The 24,919-nt window shown below is 41.7% G+C and overlaps 1 protein-coding gene across 1 annotated transcript in view; it reads right to left on the bottom strand.

Moving 5' to 3' along the window:
- The window catches only part of IKZF2 (IKAROS family zinc finger 2), a 112,387-nt gene that overhangs the window by 8,831 nt on the left and 78,637 nt on the right, over positions 1–24,919 (bottom strand). The window contains exon 6 of the mRNA XM_026089074.1: positions 5,916–6,053. Within this exon, the coding sequence (XP_025944859.1) occupies positions 5,916–6,053 (138 nt within the window). The remainder of the gene's footprint in view (positions 1–5,915; positions 6,054–24,919) is intronic.

Below are 24,919 nucleotides of genomic sequence, written 5' to 3'. Positions count from 1 at the left end.
GAGCAAATACCAGGCAATTACAAAACAGAGTATCTGCTCAGGTGAATTTCTCAATTCAGACATTCATAATAAGAAAACATGGCAATTTATTCATTTGATTCCATTTGTGCCTCTGCTGCTAGGGAAGCTGAGTACTTTGAGGCTTAGAATCTACCATATGCTATAAAATGATTTACTCTGCTGCTTTTTTATTTGTACAGGATGCTCCCCCTGAGAAACACAATGGTTTCTCATTTACAAGGCAGTCCTGCTGGCATCAGTGAAAATAAAGAGGAAGAAAAAGCATAAATATGAAATGAATCTAATATTGCAACAAAATGGGATGCAGTGTTCCAGTAACCTAATTAATGTCCAGTGCAGACTGGGAGGTCTGGAATATTATAAATAGATAAGGCTGAWTTTTTAAGGTTTTTTAGGTACTTTGATTGTTCCGAAGATATTTGCATTAGTTCTCCTCAAGTGTTTATCGAGGAGATTTTGTAAGCAGGAAAAGATTATGTCCACTGATTTTCACTGGGAACTTGTGCCTAACCGTCCTTGTGGCTTAACAAAAATTGTGCATATGCGTGCACATGCGTGCATCCTCTGGGTGAAACCCTGGATTGCTGCTCACTGGCAATACCTCTCCTCACTGCAAGGGGCCAGCTCTCTACGTGAGTGTCTACGTGAGGTGCAGAGCGCTCTAAATGCCTCCTGCAAAGAAGTGCTAAAGGCACGCTGCCTTCATACTGCCCACAAAATCAGATGAAATCCTCTCAGTCACTTTCACAGCCACCTAATTAGGCCCAAATTATACAACATTTGTATGTCTTATGAAGAATAAATAATAATTAATTAATTCGACTGTTGGACATATGTGTGTAAAATTTCCTCGATGGAATTTGAAACCTTTCTTTCATGAAAAATGAATAGTGCTAAAAAAGACATCTGCTCTTCTGTAAGTCAGGCAAAGATTCTGCTTGGACTCCTTTTAAAAGTAAAATTATCACCAATAAAAGCATTTTCTTTTACATTTTTTTATGCCACAAGTTCTTTTTTCCTCAGAACTCAACTCCATAATCCAGGGCATCGCTCTTTTGCAAAAGAATCATTGAATCACTCCAGTATTTGTGTTACGATGGGAACAAGTTACAAGAATATTTTTTGTTATGCAGATTTCCAGGGACAAGGGAGAGATGAAAATAGCCTAGTTTGTGAAACGATTTAAACCACATGCAAATTGAGACCAAACAGGTTAGAAGTCACAATTTGGAAACTAGAAGAGTTAAGCTAAGGATCACAGTGCCAAGTCCAGATACATAAATTTTCATCTAAAATTTTTGTTTTGCTTCTAATTAAAAAAGATACAAATAAAGGTCAACTAGCCCAGACTGCACCATTTTTGAGGAAAAACAAAATAAAAAAGGGRAAAACCAAAACAAACCGATCAGACACAACAAACAAGTTACCACAAATAGCTGCTTTGTGGTAGAGGCTCATGTGCACGCATTTGCTCCGTGTATTTCATTGTACTTCATTAGCTCGGGTAGCAGGAGCTGCTGAAGAACAGCCGACATGTTACAACTAGCAACTTATTTTACGTAGTGAACCTACTTTCTCAGTTCAGGAAGGTTTTATTACTCTAGGAATCAAGTGCCTAGTGCATGAAAAGCCCACGCTTGAGTATGTTTCCGTTCAGCGATGTTCTTCATCAAGCAGTAGGGTGGACTGTGGGACTGGTGCCCATACAAACGTTCACCATCTCCGACACTGCTAAGATCCTCAGTTGCAACTCCAAATATTCTTGCAGAGTCCAAACTCCTGGTACACAAACCTGGATGGTCTTCAGAACAAAGTCTTTTTCTGAAGACATTGGGTTTTGAATCATAGAGCTCACCTCAGAACTGCTTTTAGTTTTTCTTTTTTTTATTTATAAGAAATCACACACACTGTTAAAAAAAATTATGCTATTCCACTGAGAGAAGAATAGGGAAAAAAAGTCAAAAAAAAAATCAGCCAGTGTGTGTTTTGTTGATAAATATTTCGGTGTGCAGACAACAGACACTGCACTAAGTCTCGGCCGGTATAAATTAGTATTACTCCATGAGCCTCAATTTCCTTTCCTAAGCTCACAATACTGCTATTTTAAAAGTAAGCGTGTGTGCGTGTGGAGAAATGACAGGAAATATTCCCATGGACCCTGGTGTGAAGTCTCCCCTGGGACCAGCATTTTAACTACGTTTTAAGCAACTACGCAAGAAGGAAGGACACAAGCCCATTGTCTGTTTTATGCAGAGCCGGCCTTTGAGCCTCATGCAGCCTAGGGCTAAGCTCCGTTCTCCTCCTCCTCCTTCCCAAAAGACTATTCTTCTCCACTCCATTTTAAGAATTCCCCTAGAGTTTTTGCTTTTTGGAGATGGGGAAGAACGTGTAAGTTGGTGTAAAACAGAGCTAGTGTTCAACATTTCTCCCCATGCTTTTCTACGAAGATCATGTTCTTGGCATTCAGTGACTGTCACTTGTGTCACCCCCAAAATGCTGCTAGCTAAAACTTTGCGGACTGCTTTCTACCTCCAGGGCCAGAATTGCTCAGCTGAGAACTGACAGCAACGAAAGCGGAGCTCTCTTGCAGCAAGCTGCCTGCGAGGGAGCCAGCCACAAGGAGGGGCAGCTCAGCAACGCAGCCGGCATCCTGGCAGAGGAGGCCGAGGGGCCGGCAGCCAGAAAGCTCGACATGCCTACCCACACACTGAAACCAACCCTCTGTCCCCTCCTCTCGCTTCCCCTTGTGGCTTTTGTCAGGTGACCTAGCCATTGGTAAGGCAAAGATACTCGAAATTCAAGGCTTCATCAGGCCCCGGTGAAAACTCCCCAGTAAATGGTTATAATGTGCCTATGAGTTGATCAGGTTGAGCACAATGTTTGAAAAAATCCAAACTCTCTCGGGGCTGCCCCCCATTGACTGCAACAATTCACCTCTCCAAAAAGTATTTTAACAAATAGGAGAACATTGGCAAAAATGGTGGAGATCCAGCACAGCCACCAGGTCCTTAAAGCACAACACCGGTGGATACTAGAAAATCTCCACTTCTACCCGTTCTATAAAATTTCAGTTCAGTTCATTTTGGGACTACTCCAAAGAATTTTCATACTCAAGTGTCTTCCTCTCCACACCAGGAAGACTGTCAAGAGCAGTCCTGTGCATAGTAGTGTCAAAATTGTCAACAGGCGTCAGACTGGAGTGCTCTGTTGAAGGCACTCATTGTGGCAATATAAGCTACGCGTTTTAGGAAATGGAGCAGGCGCCTGGACAACCTCATCCTCCCACCTGGGCACTCGTCAAAACACTYGGCAAAAATAAAATACTATAAAAGCATTGGGAAAGAGACTCGGGAGAGCTTAACTCCAGCGTGATGTGAAAGAAACCAACAGTCAAAATCTCCTAACAATACGCTCGCTCATCCTCAAGGCTATCCTTTCAAAGCGTAGCATGGGAGGGAAGGCAACCAGTATATTTTTCAGGGTTAGACTAAGACCTAACTTTAAACAAAGGGCAGTGTAATCGATGGTGAATTCTTCCCTCGTGCTTTTACACTCCCAGGAGAAAGAAAGTTGCTGCAGGCCCATACCGGGTGGTGTTCATGAGCCTCTCCCATAATTAGCCYCCTAGGTCGGAGTACTGGGGATGCTAGGTGAGATCTATTACCGGTTCACAAGTGGATCTGGAGCTCACCGTCACTGCCTCTCCTCACTATGCCCTARCTAAACAGCACAATGATGACAGTGGACCCAGCATCCCCTAAATGTCCACCAGGGGAGATTTAGGCAGATTTGCCAAGAGGAGAAAGAGGCATTAGTTAAATTCAAAGTGCTGTTTTAAGCTAATTTTGTCAAGAAAAGGGAAGAGGCTGTGTGAACCTTTGTATTTTAAGCCCGAAGTCAGTCATGCAGTAAATAAAATAACTGTCCACATGGGGTTTGCACTGGTTTAACTTCCATTGGTAGAAAAAATCAGTGCRAGTTCAGTCATTCCAGCTTCCTTGGGCAGACAAGGTCAAGGACTTACCCTTCGCGTTATAGCATTAAGCAGCTTAGAAAAAGCTTTACGTTTCCTCAGAAGTACAGTATCAACAATGGTAAACCCAATTTTAATAAATAACTCCATAATAAACCTAGAAATTGAGTAGAATTTGTGACGATTCTCCATAATGTGATCTTGGAAACATTCTGGATGTCCCAGCTATATTCAGTGGAGAAATCTCACTTGAAGACCTAATTCCCAAAAGACATATAATTGCCTTACTGTTACGTCCCTATTTCTGACCGAAATCACCATCTAGCCGGTTAAACAGACAGGTACACCTTTGTAGAGTGTAAACTGTAWAATTTTGTTGTGAAAGGAAAAGGTGGTTAAACTCCTTCTATGAACTAAGCGTTCTGCCTAAGAGTCCAAGCGCACAACAGGTACCTGCAAAGAGTAAAGCCCTGAAACCAGTCGTTTCACTTTTACAAGCATAACATCAGGCCAGAAGTAGCTAATCACAAACTGCATCATCTTTAAAGCTATCCATTAGATTTTAAAGGTTGATCTTAGTCTCCAAGGTGACTAAAAAGATAGTAATTACTTAATAGAGGTATCTGCACATTTTTGGGATATGCATTACATACGTTTTGAATGCCTTTAACAGGATTAATATTTTCATGAAAAAGTACTCTTTAAAATTGTCAGTGATTTTTTCACTGAAAATTAGCCCTTATTATAAGTGTTGAATATATTCTATTTCAGCTTTTTTTATGGTTTTAGAAATGACCTTTCAAAACTTTTGCAGAATTAATTTCAAAATGAAGCCTTATGACTGCACTCAACAATTAAAAGCAAAATGAAACAAAGAGGAAAGTGGCTTTCCCCCTTTGCTTTTCTTTTAGTTATAATCTAGGGTKTTTTGGTATTCCTAGATATGTGGTATTTTTTAAGCAAAAAACACAATGTAATTTATATATAGTGTAATTTTTATATTTCTGATTAATAAGAAATTAAAAACACTTCAAATATCAAACTTCTAATGACTACTACTAAAAAAGAGAAGAGTTTCAGCAGCATTTCAGAAATACTAACTTTGAATGAAATTGTAACAATTTTTGGACAACTGCTATTTATTATTTAGTGCTACAGATWAACCTACAACCCTACAGTCTGAGACATTATGCTGAGTATATTTCCATACCAATAGCTACAGAAATTTTAGAAAACAAATTCATGCAATTTGACATTTCCTTCTTTCAATGCTCTTTTTGGCAATCTTCAGTCTTTCTGTATATTAACACATGCAGTGTTAGTTAGTGTATTAATACTAACATATGTAAATGCATATAAACTTTTTTTTTTCTTATAATTACTTTCATCAACACTGTTGAATTCCATTCTGCTCTGAAGATTTTTACATCCACCCCCCTTTTTGGGGGGGATAGAATGCAGTATTACATTTTCACTGTTATAAGGAGTGAATACCTCTGAATACCTCCACCATCCTTAGCTCCTGTAATTATCAGTCACCATCAGAGAAGGGAGTGTGTGTGGGGGGGAATCATATATTTTATACATGCTGTAGTTCATTTTTTAGGGTGACTTTTTACAGGTGACTTGTGGTTTTGCTTTTTTTTGTTTGTTTGCTTGCTTGTTTTTTACCTTCATGTCTGCATATTTATACATATAAGAAGGTGAAATTCTGATTTCACAAAAATCAGCAAAAACCCTGCTGTGAAATTGGACAGAGGAAGGATTTTACCCCCGTCTTTTCTCCTCCTGCATATTTGAGTCTAAGCGTTCTACAGAATGGAAGCGATCCAAAGCTCAAAGGAAGGAAACAAAAATAGATGAAAAAACCCGCAGAAGATGCTCCAAGTCCAAGAGACCTCAAGACATGGTTTCCACCCACCGTGGTGACTCATGACCTGCCCGGCAGCCTCCATGCTGACGTTCTGCAGATAGTTGTGGCAGCGTTCCTTGTGCTCCTCCAGCGAACTGCGCTGCTTGTAGCTCCGGCCGCAGTAGTTGCACTTGTGAGGCTTACCCACTGCGGAAAGAAGAAGAGCTTCAGGTCAAATCAGCAGCAACCCACTGCTGCTAGCAAAAATCGCATCTTGGTAACAAACAGCTAAGGAGATGGAAAGACACCTAAGAAAGGTTACTTGAGTCCCAGAGCTTGTTCCCAGCCCCATTTTCCCACCACACACACCTCCTCCCACCTGCCGGGTACTTCACCCTATCAGTTTTTCACACTAACGCGCAGTTTCAGCGGAGGCAAAAAGAGGCGGACTTGTTGTTTGCAAAGCAAATAAACACACTACAACAGTGGGGAAAACAAGCCAAATAGCTGAATCACACCCCAACAATGACTGTGTATCACCAAGTCTCGTGGGAAAGAAACTTCTGAGACATTTTGCCCATGGTATGAAGAATTGCCTTTGCAAAAGCGTGCTGCCCCAGTGGCCTAATTCCACTTCAGACAGTGGGGAAATCCGTTATGTGGCATAGAGAAGTTCGTCTTGGGTTGAGACAATTTTGCCAAAACTACTAAGGGAAGATTTCAAAAAAACCAGACAACAGAAAGTAGACTTTGGTAACAGTCTTCGTTACATGCCAGAACCGAGCTGTCACCAGTAACAGGCAGAGACTGGATACTGTGAAAAAAGGCTGAGTACAAGGAAAAGCCAGATGAACACAACACTTAATTCCAATATAATCTTTTTGTTTCACTCAGCAGCAATATGAATAAATAGCAAATGCCCCTTAATACATGCAAAACCTGGCACCAGCTTCTCATAAAGTGTATCCTTTCATAGCATGTCATTAAGAAACCACAAGAACGGCCTCACCCGGGGCCAGAGAGCTAGCCAGCAGTGTATTTTGCCAAGCCACGCTAATAAAAATTTCTAATATAATTTGAACTCGTAGAACACAAACATTTATTCTCTAATAACTAAAGAGCTATTAAGTCAGCATTGTGAGTCTCCTAAAATACCACAGGCTGAGATTTTCAGAGCTGTCTAAGGGATGGGGAAGGTCAAACTTCTCACAGAGTTTTGAAAATCTTAGGTAAGAATTTTAGTTTCCGGCCAGAGGATTTAAGAATATCCTCTGTTGGATAATATATGTGTTTCCATTGGATTTGTCCCAATATTGACAGCTTTTCACTCGTCATTTACTAAATGAAATCCAAGTTGTATTAAYTGTAGCCAAAATGCATTGTCGTCACTGGGTGACTTCCCTCCCGTTGCAGCATGGAGTGGCATGAAAATGCAGGACCCACTGGTGGGAGGTCACCTGCAACCAACAAGAAGCCAGGCAGAAGGCTTCCTGCACTGGGGCTGAAGCACTAAAAAGGAAAGACTCAGAGTCAGGGAAATTATTTGGGGTCTCTGCAGGACTAACACAGTGTGCGCCCCACCTCAACTATATGATGGAAGAGGAAAAAAACTGAGCCTTTAATATTGGAGCTGGTCAAAAAGTTCTAAGAGTTTTTTGTTTCAGAGAGGAAAAAAGAAAAAAAGGGATTTGATCAAATGAACATACTTGTAAAAAGTTTCTGTTGTCCTCAAAAGATTTGTGTGTGTGGTTCAGTGAAACAACCAAGTTTATGATGGGAGGGAAAAAAATCTGCTTTAATAAGTATCCAAACTGTGGATTTATTTTTCTTTACTTGGGGGAGATAAAGTTCATCCTCAGGAAAATACTGTGTCTTAGACCGAACAGTTGTTGTGGTCTTTATTTTATTTTGCTCACCAGCTCATATTTTGCCATAACTGGCACTGTTATTAATAATCTCAGTTGAGGCCAACTGAGGTTCATTGTCATTCCCAGAATATTTGCCCTTAATATTAATAAGTTCCAGATCAAGTCGCAGATCTTAAACATAAATTAGCCATCCCATTTGAGAAGCACCTTTAGGAAAATGTACTGGTAGCTCCCCGGAATGGAAAAACTTTTATTTTACAATTACAATGTTTCATCATGCATCTAGATGGCATCAATGTCTCTTAGTCTGATACCTTTATTAGAAGTTAACTTCCTTGTTGTCCAATCAAAAAGTCTAATGCAGTTGAAGGGATTAAATTCACAGATTTGAAGCAGGACTGCGTTAGGTCACCCAGTTTGACTATACTAGGTTACAAAACAATTTAGATAAATTTTAAGATGCGAGGGAAAGGGATGATTGCTTTCAGCTATTCAAGAAGAGGAGCTAGGTACTATTAATTAAGTATATTATTGCTTAGCACAGAGAAACAAGCTTTCCTACAAGCTTGCAGTACAATAAATCGACTCAATCAAAAAAAGAAATGTTGGTATTACACCTCTTCAAATCATTGCTCCTTGCATTGTAACCATTTCTATTTATTAGAAATTATTATTATTCTATTATTATTTCTATTTATTAGAAATTATTATTATTATTATATAAATTATTATTATTTATTCTATTTTTAACTATTTAAAAACAAGGCTGAGCTTTTCCAATGATATCTAATATGGCTAGCTACCCAAATTCCATCCAATTTCAAGGTTCACAGGAGATGATAAAAGGCAGTGATAAAGACAAGATTTCCACATGCAATTCTATGGGATTTGAGGAACGTAACTCCCCAAGGAAAGAAGTACTCCAGCACACACACTCCTTCCTCTAGGGAGAAGATAAGAGAATAAACAACATGTGACAAATGTTAGTCATGTTGCCTAATACACAACTGGAAGTTGCTCAAACATAACTGTGAAGAATGAAGTTTGCAAACTCCAGTTGAGTAGAATTGAATAAAATTCCCTTAGGTTCATTTGAAAATCCTGTCCTCAGGCTTCCCTTGCTCTACAGATGCAATCACTTCCAAGTTTCGTAACCCATGTGTAACAGACGTAAAAATCTTATTTATGTTATAAAATTAAACAAAATGACTGTGACTTGGGTTGCAGCGCACTTGATCAAATAAGGCCACAACGAAATTGGTTCTGGTAGCGGCAGTTTGCGTCAACAACAACTCTCTTAACCCATTTGGTAAAAAGTGCAGCTACCTGAGACAGCAATTATGGTCTTGACTTCAGAACACTCTTTGTTGTTGTTGTGCCAAATGCTGAGTCATTGAAATTGCTGCAAATTTCCCCTTATATTCTCATCAAAGTAATCGATGACAAAATATTTATTTATTTATTTATTTGTGGACTTGAACACTACCAGTGGGCGTAGATTTTTCTATATTTCATATTACGCAGTAGAAATATGTAGAAATACATCAGGAATTCAATTCTGGAGATCTTCTCAACAGCATATTTTGTTCCACGTAACAAACCACCACGTGACTGCCAACTGTTGCTCAAGAGAGAATTCAGCCTTGGTCAAATATTGTATAGTGAATGAACATTAATAGTCAAAGCTTGCCCAAAAAAATTATGGCTTGTGCTGCTTTGCACAAGGGGTCCTGGGGCATACACCTTTGACTTGAAGGCAAAGAGCTCAACAGCGCTATAACCTGCCAAAAACCTCTCTAAACCCTCTCCTAAGGCAGCTCTTACCACTGTCTGTGTATGAAGACGTTCAAAGTTTGGCTCAGCCTGCTTGCTAAGAAGCTGCCTTCCAAGAGGTCGATGTCTTTGCACCACGCTCCTCACTGAGGAACGTGGTGCAGAGACACCAGATTTGGCGCTGTACATAACCGCCACTGCCAACGGTAGCAGCACCCAAGCAAAGGCAGTGTGGGAATCCCTGGTTCAGAGTAATTATTTCTGTATCACCTTTTCAGGGTATGAAATCAGATAAAAAAAATTACCAGCACTCATTTTCATAAAAATGACACAATACAGTGGACGCAAACGAGCCCCAAATCTTGAGAAATCTTGTATCTGTTGTTGCACTGGGAAAGACCAGGGCACTGGGCAAAACCCAGCGGCCATATCTATGAAGGAGCTGACTTGAAGAAAATTAAAAAAAAAAAAAAAAAACTTTATATTTCTTACTTAAATGTCAGAATTTCCACACATTTAAGCTCAGATTCATACAGACGACAATGTGGCACAGAAAACCCACAGTGGAGTCTCAACTTCAAATGGAAAATATTATGACAGTCGCTGTGAAAAAGACATTTCAATTCAAACTAGAATTTTTACCATGAAGCAGGTAAACCACTCGTTGAAATTCACAGAGAAATGGAGTTTGCTTGTGAAATTAAAATGCTGGTGTGCAGAGAGGAGGGGGAAGAGGCAGAGGACATAAAAGGCAAAATGTTTCTGAGTGAGGAATAGTTTGAGTCCTGTGGGTGAACTTTGATAGCTGAGAAGTCTGCATGCAGAGCCGGTGAGATGGTGTAATGCTAAGGTCAATATTCAAGACAGAAAGCAGACTTGGGCCTAGGGAAACTTCTTTTAAGTCATAAAAAAAGGTCAATGAAAGAGGAAGAGCCCGTAAGGCATTTGCACAGCATTTTGTTCTCAAAAGAGCTGTGAGTGCATAGCAGAATATAAAGTAAGTCAAAGGGAAATAACAAGGCATCCCAGGTAATACCTTGCCATAAGCATATAACATGAGAAAGGCTCACGGAAGGGCTCAAGAGCAACGATACACTTCACCAAGGTAATCCCGGCTCCATTACCATCAGTGACAAAACTATCCCAACTGTTGGACCCAATGAATAACTACTCCCACGTTTCCCTGTTTTGGGTATCACACTCTTTTCCTGCAGCAGCATAGAGAAGAACTCCTTCACTCCCATCTGTCCACGGCCCAAGTCCCTGCAACAGCTCCACCACTAACAGTCCCGGCTCATATAGGAAAAGGCATAACTACATCTGTGTTATGTAGTTGAGGCCAGTTCAAAGGGTATTAAAATGAACTGGAGTCTTTACACTGGGCTTTGACTTTTTATTAGTTTTAAATTATTGCCTTGTCAGGGCCTCAGAAGGGAATCCAGCCAAGATTTCCGAGCTAAGTGGCGATCTGACGTATCTGCTTTCAGTGCGAGGAAGTCCTCCCGATAGCATACTGAGCATGACTTATTTCTGTAAAATTTGAACTCCTACTCAGCCCCTAGCCCCTCAGAGCTAGAGTAAACCTCATTATTCTCCATCAAATCTTTTTGAAGAAGGTTTGAAGAAGTTAAAACGTTCTTTTGGGCTGATACTTAGCCATACCAGTGAGCCTGTAGAATCCACCGTCTGTCACTATCATAACCAATATTAATTTATTACTTTTTTTCTTTCTTCCCTCAAATAGGAAGCTGTCTGGGACAGGGGAGATGTTCTGCAGTTATATGGTACCTACCACAAAGCAGCCCTTTGCCTTAAATGAGACTTATCCTATTAAGATCAGTTTTAATACAGAAGTAGGAAGTATGATTAAGGCATGGGGTTGGGACTTGAGAGCATAGGGTTCAATTCTTAGTTACACTACAAATTTTGCAACTGCAGGCAAGTTATTCTGATTTCCTGTGCTTCAATTATTCATACATATGATTAAGGTAATAATTCCCTTCTTCACAGCATGTAAATGAATTCATGCACTTTGTAAGATGCATAGAGGCTAATTTGGTGAAGCTCACACAAGTAGGTAGACACAGAAAAATATGGCCCGTATCTCTACCGAGAAATTAAGGACTTAATAATACACTGTGATTTTATTAGATATGGGAGTGAACATTAAAGAGCGGGAGGAGATATTTAGGATGGCATAGAGTAGAGAATCAAGTGGGAATAAGAAAATCAAATCAGAATAAAAAGAAATAGGTGGAGTATTAGGTAATTTGCAGGCAAGGTGTCCTTTTAGGCCATGAAACAGTCAGCCAAGGGAAATGAAAAATGCCCCTTAGCTTAGTGACATTTAACACCAAAGAGGACAAAAAGAAAATGTGCTATGCTCCCAAAAGGGTGGAGGTAATAACTGTTCTGGGCCTTCCCACCTCCAAATTCCCTGGGAGCAATTGTGAGAAGCGGCGAGGGCTTAGGCAGGAGGGCCGAGGCAGCAGTGAATGCACACCAGCCATACCCCGTCCCCCCGGTTCCTAACTGTAATTAAACAGCACGCTTTTGATTTTCTGGAGCTGCCTGTCCCAAAGCTTCAGGCACAAAAATATTTACATGAATAATAGGCCCTTGAACAAATTAATCACAAAATCACAATCACAAAAAAATTAAAGTAAACCTGAGCCCATGCTGGCTGCGAGCAGTGCATAGCCTTACAAAGGAAACTGCCTCCCACTCCGATGCCGTATCTCGCTGCTGTGCTTAATGACTGTAAATGCGTTCACTGAAATTCATGGGGGCTCTTTGATTTTTTTTTCCCCCCCTGAGAGGTTACATGCACACACAAAATAATCAGTATATACTGGAGTTCAAAAATAACAGCAAGTCCCACAGCTCATCCAGGATTGTCCAAGACAACCTGCATGCAGAAGTCACAACACGCAAACATCTAAAATAAGTTTCCAGACTGCTAGAGCAAATACACAAACACATAGACACATGACACTCAGTGTCAGGTATCTCCACTTTTCAGTGCTCATCTTGTAACATCTTAGAGCAGTCTGATTTTCAGAAAGAATCGGACCTCTAATCACATTATGAAACTTTTTCTAAATTTTTAATGTTTGTCAGACCAAATGGAGACAGCAATACCTGTGGTATGTTTTCATGTCTGAGCTCTTGGCAGCTCAGTGCAGTACTCTGCTCTATCGCTGGACTCAAACATGGGTCACAAATAAGAAAAACTGCTTACTAATAAACCGCAGACCCCTAGGAAGGAAGCCTCCTCTTACTGCTTGATGGGTGGAGAAGGCAAGAAAGAAGAAACATAACAAGAACTTGAATTTAGGTAAGACAACATGGGTTGCTTCTTCAAACTATTTGCCCCCTCCAACAGTTGGCCTGTTCAAGACTTGATGTTTTGTTTGATTTTCAATTTCTGTAAAGAGGAAAGCATAATTTTACCTCTGAAAGATTCAATACTCTTCTAAATGGGATGGAGACCAATTTCTGGACCTCATGGAGTTCCAATGTCTCCATTTTACAAGCAACTTTTAGATTATCATGTTTTGGGCCAAGTATCAGGGTTGGTGAGGGATGCGCCAGGTTATGTGGTGGAGGAGAGATCACACAAATGGATTTGTGCCTACAGAAGTTTCTAGACACTCTGGAAGCCTCAACAGGTTCAAAAACCAAACCGCAGCATTACAAAGGGAGAAACCTACATACGTGCCATAAAGCAACTACCACTTTCTTGACTTTGAGCTTGAAAAAGACAACTTTTCTCCATTCATGACCTCATGGTCCAGTACTTCTAGGTAAAGATTATTATCAATTACCTATTGATATATATGTGACTGTTCAAGATTTTGTAATCCTCCCAGCAAGTGAAAAATGGCTTGATGTGACTTTCTGTACAGTGGCAGTCAAAAATAAGTTTTTTCTGTTGACAACTACACATACTATTATGGTAGCCCCAGCCAGCCAGCAGTGAAATGCCATGAGATACTTGTAGTACATAAGTATGCAGTAAAACGATGGCAAAACATTACACCTACACACCCTTTGTTTTCTAGACACGCCTGCCTTTTTTATAAATATCTCCAGGGCACAAAACAGCAGTCTGACACCTGCATCTACCTGCCAGTTGTTTATGGTATTGTAAAATAAGCAGCTAGCAGTGAAATACTGCACTACTGACATTCAGCCCTCCCTTGATCTTCTGCGGCAGGCAGTGTTAAACATCAGATTATATATAAACTCTGAAGACTTTATTCACGCTACGTTTTGGCTAGAATGGACCACAAAAACAAGCATGCAGACACACACACACGCACACACACATGTAAATACACTAGTTAGGACAAATTCTTTCAAGCTTCTGCATCTTCTTTACATACAAGCACAGAGCAGAATCTGATGTGCTGTAAATCAATAAAAACATTAGTGCTTGTGTAAAACAACTAAGGATTCAGGGTCCGTATTTGTACTCTTCTGTCTGCAGACTTTTATTACTTTAGGAGTTCATTATGATTTATCTTGCAGCTACTGGTGGTTATTGGCTCTGCTATTTAATCTGATTCATCAGATTGTGTTTATTTATTAACTGATCTGCACAGTTTCACAGATACAACAATGTTCCAATCTGCCACAAGGGTTATAAATAAGTAGGTGGCATTTTTGTGCCAGAAGTTTAACAAACAAACAAACAAACTCCCGTTTCACTGGCACAGTACATATAATTATTGAAATCTCCCTAACCATGCAGATACTTACAGGGCTTTTGTCACACAGCCTCTCAGAAACCATTAAATATTTAAAAACAGAAAGGCAAGATTCGTACACCCCCTGTTTTCTTCCTTTGGAGCTCAGAAGACAAAGAGTTCCCTTTGCCGGTCTGAGCACTCAGCGCGACTCCGGGTGCACACCAGGGCAGAGGCAGGAACCCTGCCGGCTTTGGGAAAACCTGCTGCTGCTCCTCACGCTCCGCTCTGTGCTTTGAGGGCCAGAGCCAGGGGAGTAGGTGCAAAACATAGGGGCAAAGGCCTATGGATGGGGAGACGTCAAAGAGTGGAAAGGGAGAGAAGGGCGAAGGGCGAAGATGCTGCCGAACCTTCTAGGTGCCAAAGGGCAAAGTGTCTTGAAGGTGGAGGGACCTACATGTGTCCTATCTCTTCAAGACACTCTGTATGAAAAGGAAGGGAAGGAAAGCGCAGCTTCACCATTAAACAGGAGACAGTGCAGGGATGTGCCAAACATCTTTAAGAGCTTGATTTGACATCAAGGTTACTTCCTCTGATTTTGCATCCCAAGAAACGCATACTGCTACAGATAGAAGCTCTTTCCATACACTTCATTTGGCTTACCTTTTTTCCCTTCAAAGAAAGAGCTTCAAAGCTGGCCAAAGGAACCTGATACCCATTTCTTTCTTGTTTTCAATGGTAACGGAGCTCTCAAATCCCCCCCCCCAGCTTTGAAAATCTCAAAGCAAATGTCCCATGCTCATGCTGTGAGCCCCCTGAATGGGGACCGCTTTCTTCACCCCATATATATCACCATTTCCCAGGCTTTCAGGCACACCTGTCCCTGGTGGGGTTTCCAGGAATTTTACAGAGACTCTAAAACAGTTAAATACTATTAAAAAGAAACTGTTTAAATAGCACTCGGTGGTGAGATAAACTAACAAAAACCAGGAAGTCCACAAATAACTGGGCGTTTATCACCTCACCAGCTTCAAAATTGCTTAAAGGCAACCAGGTTTACCGTAACTTGCTTTTAAAGGGGGAGAGGCCCCGCAGCGAACATGAGAGAGAGGTGACTTTTGAAATTTGACAGTCCCCTCCGGAAACGAGCCTCCTCTCTGCAATACCTCGGCACTAACTGGACGTGGGTGGAAACAGGCTTAAGAGAGAGGTTAAACCTTAACTGAATTTACTGGCTCTGCACTTTCCACTCCACTTCGGACCTTTAACATTATATTAAAGTCAACTTGATAAGCGGAGTGTTAATTGGTTTACACAACAAATCTTCTAAAATACGCTCATTGGCCTCTCTTGATTTTAACCCTGCTCCAGTAACACAGCAAGTAGGAAAAACAAAGAAAAAGTTTAGGTTGGCCTTTGGCCTGTTGGTCTTTTCTGCCCTGTCCCATCCACTCCCAGTCAGTGTCATAGCTAAAAAGGGATTTAAGGAGGTGATGGGGCTTCCACCCGCCACTTGCAAGTCAGACTTTGCAGCGACTGATTCCCAGMGGAGATGAACAGCTTGCTCACGCAGCGCAGGGTGGGGATACCGCCGCTCACATCAGGAATGCTGCTGGACAAACACTCCCTTGAGAGAGTGCTTTTGTTTTCCTTTTTTTTTCCCCCTTGGGTGAAACAGGCAGAGACACCAGGCCAGCTTCATAGGTAGTAAAACTGAAGTAACTCCCTGAAGCCAACTCATATCAGCTGCCTAGAGCTCATATTTATGCCAAGTGCAGCCCCTTTGTACCTCTTGCTGAAGTCCTTTAGCATTTGACTATAAAGCTGATAGACTCTATGAATTCCTTGAAGCAAGCAGTGCCAAACACAGTGTTATCAGTTATTTTATACTATACAGAGACAGAGAGAATATATACCATTTAACACTATAGCACTAGGTAGCCTCCTTCTCCATAGAAATACTGAACAAGCCCTTAAATCTAGTTCATTTCTTTTCATCCTGTGGCAATGAGTTCCACRGTTTTAGCCATGCATTTCTGCACGAGAAAGAAGCATCCCTAGTAGCACCTGCCACCTTTCAACTTCATGTTTTAAATTAGGAGCCAGGAAGAATAAGCTCCTTCCCTTAAGGTAGAACAAGCTCCTTCCTTTTACGTAAGCAAGTTTTCCCCTCTTCTTGTCAATGACAGAAACAAAGTTTTGCAAACAGAATATTAACAATAAGTTGTCATGAAGATAATAGTGACATGGGAAGAATAACACTGACAGCTCCTCTCCCTTTACCAAGCAGTGAGGTTGGGAGTTTTCACTTATTTTGATCAAGGCCAGCAATCAAGGGAAGCTGCACTGCTTCCAAAAACAGGTCAAGCAGTGAAACTAACGGGGTCCTTTGGGACACTATATTTTCTGTTCATACTTCCTTCACTGCCCAGCAAGAAGTATGGCCCACGCCATCATGTTCATCTCAAAGATCTGCTGTTCAGGCATGTGTTTTTGTCATCTCTTGCATACGTGTCCAATGAGGTCTGGCAGAAAAATAGCTGATTGACTCCTTTTACTTGCGTGTTTTTCCTATCTGTTCTTGTTGCTCTCTGCTAATGTGCTTGACAACATATATATTTGCCACCAATGTTACAGAGGAGCTTGAAATAAGTGTGAGAATTTTCACCAGCAGCCTGCACTGGCCCTAACCACTGCATATGTCTGAAACCCTGTGCTGAAGCTTCCTCCAGCAAAAGACTTCCTGGGCCAGCTTACCACTCCCAAAAGCTCTGCCCAACACGCAAAGCATTTACTCAAGCTTCATCAGGCAAATGAATCAGGCACCATGAGGGCTGGATGAACATTTCCCCACCTTTCCCCAACATGCTTGTCACCAAATAAGAGGAATCTTTCTGCCACGTGTGGTGTTGACTCTGTGCTCTATGTTCAAAGTTACTCACAGTATTTTGGGAGGCAAGTGGAAAATCAGGACCATTTTGGGGGGGAGGATGCTTCTCAGCACAACAGCAATTAACAGCAAACATATCTTTTAAAGGAGGATGGGATTCTTTAACTCCCTGAGAAATGAGTCCTGGGTATTGGACACCTTCTTTTCTAATGAAAACGTTTACATCAAGTGTCTATGTTTGATAGTAAGGCTACATTAATCTCTTGAGTAATAAAATTCAGCAAATTCCTGTTAGCCTTAAAATCTTTCCTAGTTCTTTAGTAACACAAACAATAAATAACAACACCTCCGGAGAATTTGAAGTTCCTTAGAATTTGCTAGGTCTGTTCAGCTGAGAGAACCAGAAGGGAGGGAGTGGGAAAAGAGTTCAGTTTTTAGGGTGCTTCTCTTCTGGTGCAATTAGTTTTGCAATACAAGCCCTGGACAGATACAAAAACTGTATCAAGGCTGAAAGAGAAGCAGACAAAAAAGAAAGGAAATTAAATATGGGTGTGAAATTTAACCGAAAGGAAGAAAAAGAAGGAAAGAAAAGCAACTACTTGGGCTGAAGGTAAGGATAGAAAAGCTGGAGAACATAAAACAGCTCTCTAAATACCCAGAGGTACTTTTAAAAGGTTTCCTGTAAAAACAGGGAATTTAGAGGAAACTATGAATACATTTCACTTCATTTCTTGATGAAAGACTGGCAAAAATTCATAACGTAACTCCACCAGGCTATTCAAAACAGGTGATTTCTCTGATAAGTCTGAATCGAGAGAGAAAAGGTTTAAAACTTCCCATTTCTCAATACCTAGAAGAAGAGAAATATCTCTTTTCTCAATTTATTTCTTACATTTACTATTTTCTCTTGATATGTGGAGAGTTTTTTACCTGAATTGGTTGACAGGGTTTCTGGAAGTCTGGGTTCAGTCCCATTTGTGACACTGATGTTCTGAATGTTTTTGGCAAGTCCTCTTTTGTCCATATTTTAGGTTCACACTCTGCAGTATGTGGTTGGGCAGTGCACCTTCCTGGCTTGGGCTCGAACTTTCCGAGCAAGGCCTGTCTCTCACTACGAGTTGCCTATCACCTGACACGAACTGGTCCTTTCCCTTCTCTGTGCCAACGGTACAATCCTATGACAGGAACTGCACATCGGCCAGGTCAAATCTGTCCCGAGCTTCACATCGATCAAGGCAGAGTTCTCGGGTCCCTGAACTGAGAAGTTGTCTTGAAGTTGACTCATCACGAGCCCTTGGGACAAACTCCTCCTTTGCAGAAAACTACTGAAGTCACGTAATGGATACATTTTTCATAACACAGCTAATGTGGACATTTTACTGTGTGGCACATAAAAATTGAACAAAGCAGTTTTACTGGTGGATTATCCATACTTTGAAGCCAAGCAGCTTCATTCCAACACAACATGCCAAGAAAGCCATCCTTTGATGCTGCTCTGTGGAAATGTAGCTATGGGTATTGAGACAGATCTGATTCTACAGTGTTACAAATAGTTGCGGTTTTATCATAAGCCAGATATGATACTGTGCTTTCCTTCAGGTTCCAGCTCCTGGAGTCAGCTGACCAAAGGGAAAAGTTAGCTTGCAGGCTTTCTCTCTCCCTCCTCACTTGCAAAATAAGTACCATAAGGCAAATAAAAAGAAAGGCCAATTTATCATCATTTACTCTCCTCGTTTTTAAGTGTCACGATCTGGAGAATCCAGATTCATGATTTTTTAATTGCTAGGGTTAGAAACACATCAGTAGTGTAAGCTCTGAGGAATTTCACTGATATCAACGGAGTTTCTTTGGATTTGTACAACTACAATTGATATCAAAAGCCCAGTCATTTTGTTCAAAAACACTTTGGTGAACAACTTATCTTCCCACTAGAAAATTTCCTTCCTCCTGTTGTTTTAAAATGCAGGGGAATTAAGATGACATTTCTCCCTAAATGTGCTCTTACTTATGCTTTAAATCATTTCCCCATTCCATCCTGGTGTTTTAAAGGAAGAAAAGTAATATTATACATGAAACAGAATAAAGTGGCTCCTACAAAAGATATCGCTCTTTATCAGGATCACATATGAAATGGCATATTTACTGTGCATTTAATTTCCATTACAGTATGTGCTCTCTACCCGGTACTCTGTCTACATCAGGTTTTGTTTTCATAACCTATTCCTGACACCTAACAAAAACTGGGAGGGCTGCTCCAGGATTTGGCAAGAAGGAACAGGTTGTGGATGAGCAGGTTTCTCTGACTCATCTGCACGGATCAGCAAGGAAAAATAAAAGGGAGAGGGTGGAGATTGCAAAGGGGAGGGAAAAGAAAAAGAAAAGAGGATCGAGAGCGGGCATGAGAAGTGACGTGTCCCCTTGGATGCCATGTGTAATTCGGCTGGCAGCTTGCCTGCTCTCAGTGCCACCGAGTTCCAGACATGCCAGTCCCGCTGACTCAGCTCTTCGGAAGAAGGAAAGGGAAGGGAGACATTTCCTAAACGTTTCTGATATCTGAGGGATGGAGATTGCTAGATTCCCCTTGAGGGTCTTTCAAACCAGGGACTTGAGAGGTGTCCCTAGGGAGGCACGAAGCAGAGATGTTCACTGGATAACCTTGTACAGAACCACTTATGCTCTTATCAAATCATGAGAGAAATCTGCTTTTTACGGCTGCTGGAAAACTCGGCAGCACAGCTTCACCCCACAAACCAGAAATGTCAGGCCTTTTCTAGCCAAGGCTAGCTGCTCTCACACAAGCCCCTGTCTCCAAGGAGACGAGAAAAATGCATGCAGATGAAGGGTATCCAAGTGAGAGAGATTCTATGGCCCACAAAGCTTTTCTGTATAAAAATTTCATCATCCGTTCCTCAGCAGTGTATCCTTTACATGTGATTTATTCTCCAGGAAGAGCTTGAAGCTCTTCAATAGTCTGGGCTCTGCCTACCTGCAAGGCCAGCTCTATCCCGCGATACACCAACACGCTGTACGCACCTCCCAGCGGTCCAGGTCCTATTTGCTTAGCAAGAAGACTGTGCTCATCAAGCCTTCTGCTCTGAACTTAAAAGGGACAGCAGAAAGAAAGTACCTATTTCCCAGCAAAAGGAACTGAAATGCAGAAAGGCTAGGGCTGAGGCAGGACAGGAGCAATCTCAGGACATACAGCAGGCATCCTGGGGAGCTTTGCTGCCTGACACTTAAAATCCTACTGAGTGATGCTGCCTCACCAACCGGTCACAGCACTTCGTGCAGAGGTCTGGCCACTCCTGCGTATTCAACACAAAAAGAATGAACAATCTCTAAGCAGTGGCTTTTCCAAAAGTGAATGTTTTGCAGCATACAGACAACCGTGTGGTCGGGGAGTGCCCCAACCAGGTGCTCTCTGTGAAGTTTCAATAGGCAGGGCCTCAACAGCATGTCTCCAACTTCAGGAATGAAGATAGAGATCTTGTCTCTCTGTTGCAAAGCATGGAGGGAACTTGGGGCACCGTGTCTGAAATCAGCACGGTACAGTTATGCAAAACATGTGTGCAACTGGCATCGCTTGTGTAATCCTCGGTGTAATCAACCTCTCTAACTACTCCAGAAAGGAAGGAGGGGCGGCGGGTGGAGAAAGTTCACACTTAGATCAAACAGAAAATGGGAAAATTTCCAGAGAGCTTTAGTCAGGTAAAAACACAGTTCCCGCTCATGGGAAACCTCCAGGATAAGTTTCCTTGAACTTCACACAGGGTTATAAATAGGAGGAGAGCCATGCAGAGTTCAGCACAGGTTCACTATAAAAAAACACAGACATTCTCATTTTCCTTCTTGAGTGATATCCGTCAATATGTGAGCTGTAAGCCAATTCATAATTATAGGTTGCTGAGAGCTCAGGAGAACCCATCAGTAGCGGCTTTCTTCAGCTCTGCTACAGCACAGTGTTGACTGGGTTATTTTTTTCCCTCTTTAGTTTCTCTTGGTCTCCCTTCCAGAAACACCTCTCTCACACCTTAAAGCACTTCTATACTATGAAAAGTGCCAGTGGCAGTTCTCCATTTTACACTGCCCCATAAAACAGCTCAGAGATAGCAATGAAAGATGACCTCAAACCAGTGTTTGATTCCGAGCTCAAATTTTCTTAAACTGAAAGGCTTCACACATCCCCTCACAAACTGACAAAGTCCAGCTCTGAATGCTGGATTTCCTTTCCTCATAGGCCATATACAAAAGACTTTTCCCTTGAAAATAATTTTCTCTGGAGGAAAGAAAAATATTCTTTTAGGCTTCAGGGCTGTTGTGGTACTCTGCTGCTCAAGTGGCGTACACGCAAGAGGCAGTCTTGGTTTTGCTCAGACGTGGCTTTGTCAAGTCAAAACTGTGTTCTAATCTCAAATGTATGAGAAAGCTCACAGTCCCCATCTTGGATGTTTATTCTGCAAAACCAACTGCAGCTACCTCTGAAGGCTGCCTCTGGAGCAGGACTCATGACTCACTGCAGCATGTCCCTCAAGCTTCTCCAAGGCAATGAGAAACCCCAAATCCAAAGACTGTTTCGAGGCTGGCTACAACTGCTGCATTTACAGCTGCACCTGTGAACTTAAAATCCAGTTTTATATGGCTATGTGCCACTCTGAGCATACAAATATTGGCATTGTGTAACAATCCCTAATGGCAAGGAAAACAAGGCTAGAAAAGGCCTGAACCTGAAGGCTTAAAATTAAAAGAGTAAAGAGACTATGTATCTTGAAAAATCTAAGCTATTAGTCCCTCACCTGACAGCCTGTCCATAGTGGTTCTGGTGCAGAAAGACACGTAGTTCAAATCAAACTATCCTGGTGCTTAAGTACCTGAATTTGCAAATTGTGTCTCAAAGCGTTTTTTCTATTTCATTTTCCATTCACTGAAAAAAGGATAGCAACAAGGCAACAACACATATCCACTTTACACAGGCTTTGGGTGGATGAAATAGATAGGGTTCATAAAAGAAGCAAGATGCAAAAATTGCAGGCTAAGTAGTAAGTCCTTTAGTATTATTAATAATCACCTTACTATTGTGTGTAAGATAATCATCCAGGTATCAGGGTATAATACCTCAGTGGTTATGGTAACAATACAAAGTTATTATTCCTTCCACTTTGTAATTATCTCATTTCACTATTGCACAAAGGATAAGTAAAAACTAAGGAGATAATATGCAATGCTATGCAGCAGGGGCACAAGCAGCACTGGAATACTCTGCTTTGTACTTACATGACTTTCCTTACAGCAACATCCATGTGCCTTGCAATCTTTTGTGCATCTTGTCCTCTCACCACCATGACAAGGTTAGGAAGTGCTCTTATCCTGATTTCACTGACAGACAACTGAGGCAGACACAAGGTTAAGGGGTCTACATCTGTACTGGCCCATGTTTCCAAGGCATGAAAGTCACCTTAGACAACTTCGCAAATCAGTAAAGAAGAGTAGCAAAATTCAAAATTAATAATAAAAAAAGATGAGAGGATTGAAAGATAAAGATACTCTAGGATAGAAGCACTGCTGGACATATGACTATAGACTAYAAATGCTATCACAGTGTAAAGTGAGTAAAGGAATTATTCATAGCCACAGAAGACAGTGTTAGGAAGAGCAATAATTTGCAGCAAATGAAAGGATAGTCTGGGTTAAATATCAGGATGAGAATCACAGCTATAAAAAAGCAGATGGAAGTGGAATAGTCTCCCTAGGGAAGCAATAGAAACAGCCTCTCTGGATGTTTAAAGAATAGGTTAGGCATGCAGTTTAGAAGGACTGCTGCTCCATAAGCAGAAGTCTGGTCACATCCATCTGCCTTTTYGATGCTAGTGAAATCATACATACTGTACTGTGGCAGGATAAAAACTCGGAGGAAAGAGAAARTCACTGTCTCGTTTGTTTTTCCAGAGCAGGATGGCGGGCATAAAAGCTGACATCACCCAGCACTGGAGAAATGTCCATTTTCTCTTCAAATAGCAGCCCAATAGGGCAGGACCGGGTGCTCTGTTGTAGCTGTATGGCCTGAGCTACACAAACAGAAACAGAATCCGGCTGCCAATGCCAGGATGTGAACTGTTAACATGAAGGGGAGACAGAAAACAGGCAGAAAATTACACGTCAGCAGTCCTGTACCAGACACGCTCTTCCACCCTGGGACACGCATGGCACATGAAGAAGAAAGGGACAAGTCAAAATTAACATGGGATGATCCCATGTGAATCGTGCACCATGCTGATGCCATCCAAACAAGGACCTTGCTACCCCTAAGTACTGTGGTGCTATTAGACCTTCCGAATGAGGCAACACAATGGCAGGTTCAAGAGGTCCGAAGGTAAGGGTAAGGGTGAAGGCTGCAGCACTGGAGGCATTAGGACTCCAACTTCTTATCCATTTTGGAGGGCAGGACCTCCTACCTTAACACAAAACCCTTCCTTGTCAAGGGTCCAGAGACTTACCCTGACACCGAACGCACAGTAGCTCTGCTACCCTATTTCATTAACGAGAGAGAACTTGGACAACCAGGGAAAGGAACTGACAGTCCAACCTTCATCCAGACCTCCTCTCTCTTTTGCTCTTCCCTGCCAAAGAAGGGGGGATTTGCTGGTAATACTGCAGGTGGCAGAGGCGTAGCAAGGCCACCTTCCACCAAGTGGCACAGCAGGAGGGATGAGACTCGTCTCTCAGATACCACAATAAATCTTAGCACCTAGCAATCTTGCTGGGAACTGATATTCAGAACTAGAATATTCTCATAGTATTGGTGTGTCTCATCACTGGAAAAGGGGGCGAGCCCTTCTCTGTTCACCAATCTGCAAGCAGCTCTTAAGCACTAAAGCAACAGGACACCTCCTGCTTACACTGCGGCTGAGGCAGCACAGGAGGCAGGGAGCTGTACAGCTGCTGTTCCCTGTCATCTCAGACACACACTAAAAAAAAAAAAAAAGGAAAAAAAGCTGACACCCATTTCTACAAGAGAGATTCATGAGGCTGGTACACAGCACGTTTACCTTTGCTCACCAGGACCACTTCTGCTATTTCTGTCTTATCTATAGGAAACAGATCTCTTGGGTTTAACAGTCGAGGATTGATTCATAACTACTGCAGCTACGAGGGAATCTTTATGGAATCTGAAGACTTTTAAAGGTACAACAAGCAAAAGAAAGTGAATACTTCTTGCTTTGGGTGGAACTGTATCTTTTCAGAACAAGTTCCCCCCAAAAACAGAGTCCAAGCGTACTTTTTTCTGGAGAGATCATGACCTTACAGCATCTTTATGTCAAAGCTGGTTTTTCAGTGATAATTATGCCCCATAAAAAAGGCTTAGCATGACAAAACTTGCATGCCGAGATAACTCTGAGCACATAAAAGATGATCTTTTCATATAGCTGATACTAATCACAGAATCACAGAATCGCTGAGGTTGGAAGGGACCTCTGGAGATCATCTAGTCCAACCCCCCTGCTCAAGCAGGGTCACCTAGAGCACACTGCACAGGATTGCATCCAGGCATGTTTTGAATATCTCCAGAGAAGGAGACTCCACCACCTCTGGGGGCAACCTGTTCCAGTGCTCTGTCACCCTCACAGTGAAAAAGTTTTTCCTCATGTTCAGATGGAAGTGTCTGTGTTTCAGTTTGTGCCCGTTGCCTCGCGTCCTGTCGCTGGGCACCACTGAAAAGAGTCTGGTCCCATCCTCTCGACACCCTCCCTTCAGATACTTGTACAYRTTGATAAGATCTCCTCTCAGCCTTCTCTTCTCCARGCTAAACAGGCCCAGCTCTCTCAGYCTTTCCTCATAAGAGAGATGYTCCAGTCC

The sequence above is a fragment of the Apteryx rowi genome, unplaced genomic scaffold (genome assembly GCF_003343035.1).
Source record: "Apteryx rowi isolate R43461 unplaced genomic scaffold, aptRow1 scaffold_12, whole genome shotgun sequence".
Lineage (NCBI taxonomy): Eukaryota > Metazoa > Chordata > Aves > Apterygiformes > Apterygidae > Apteryx > Apteryx rowi.
This window is presented reverse-complemented; position numbering and strand designations above follow the sequence as displayed.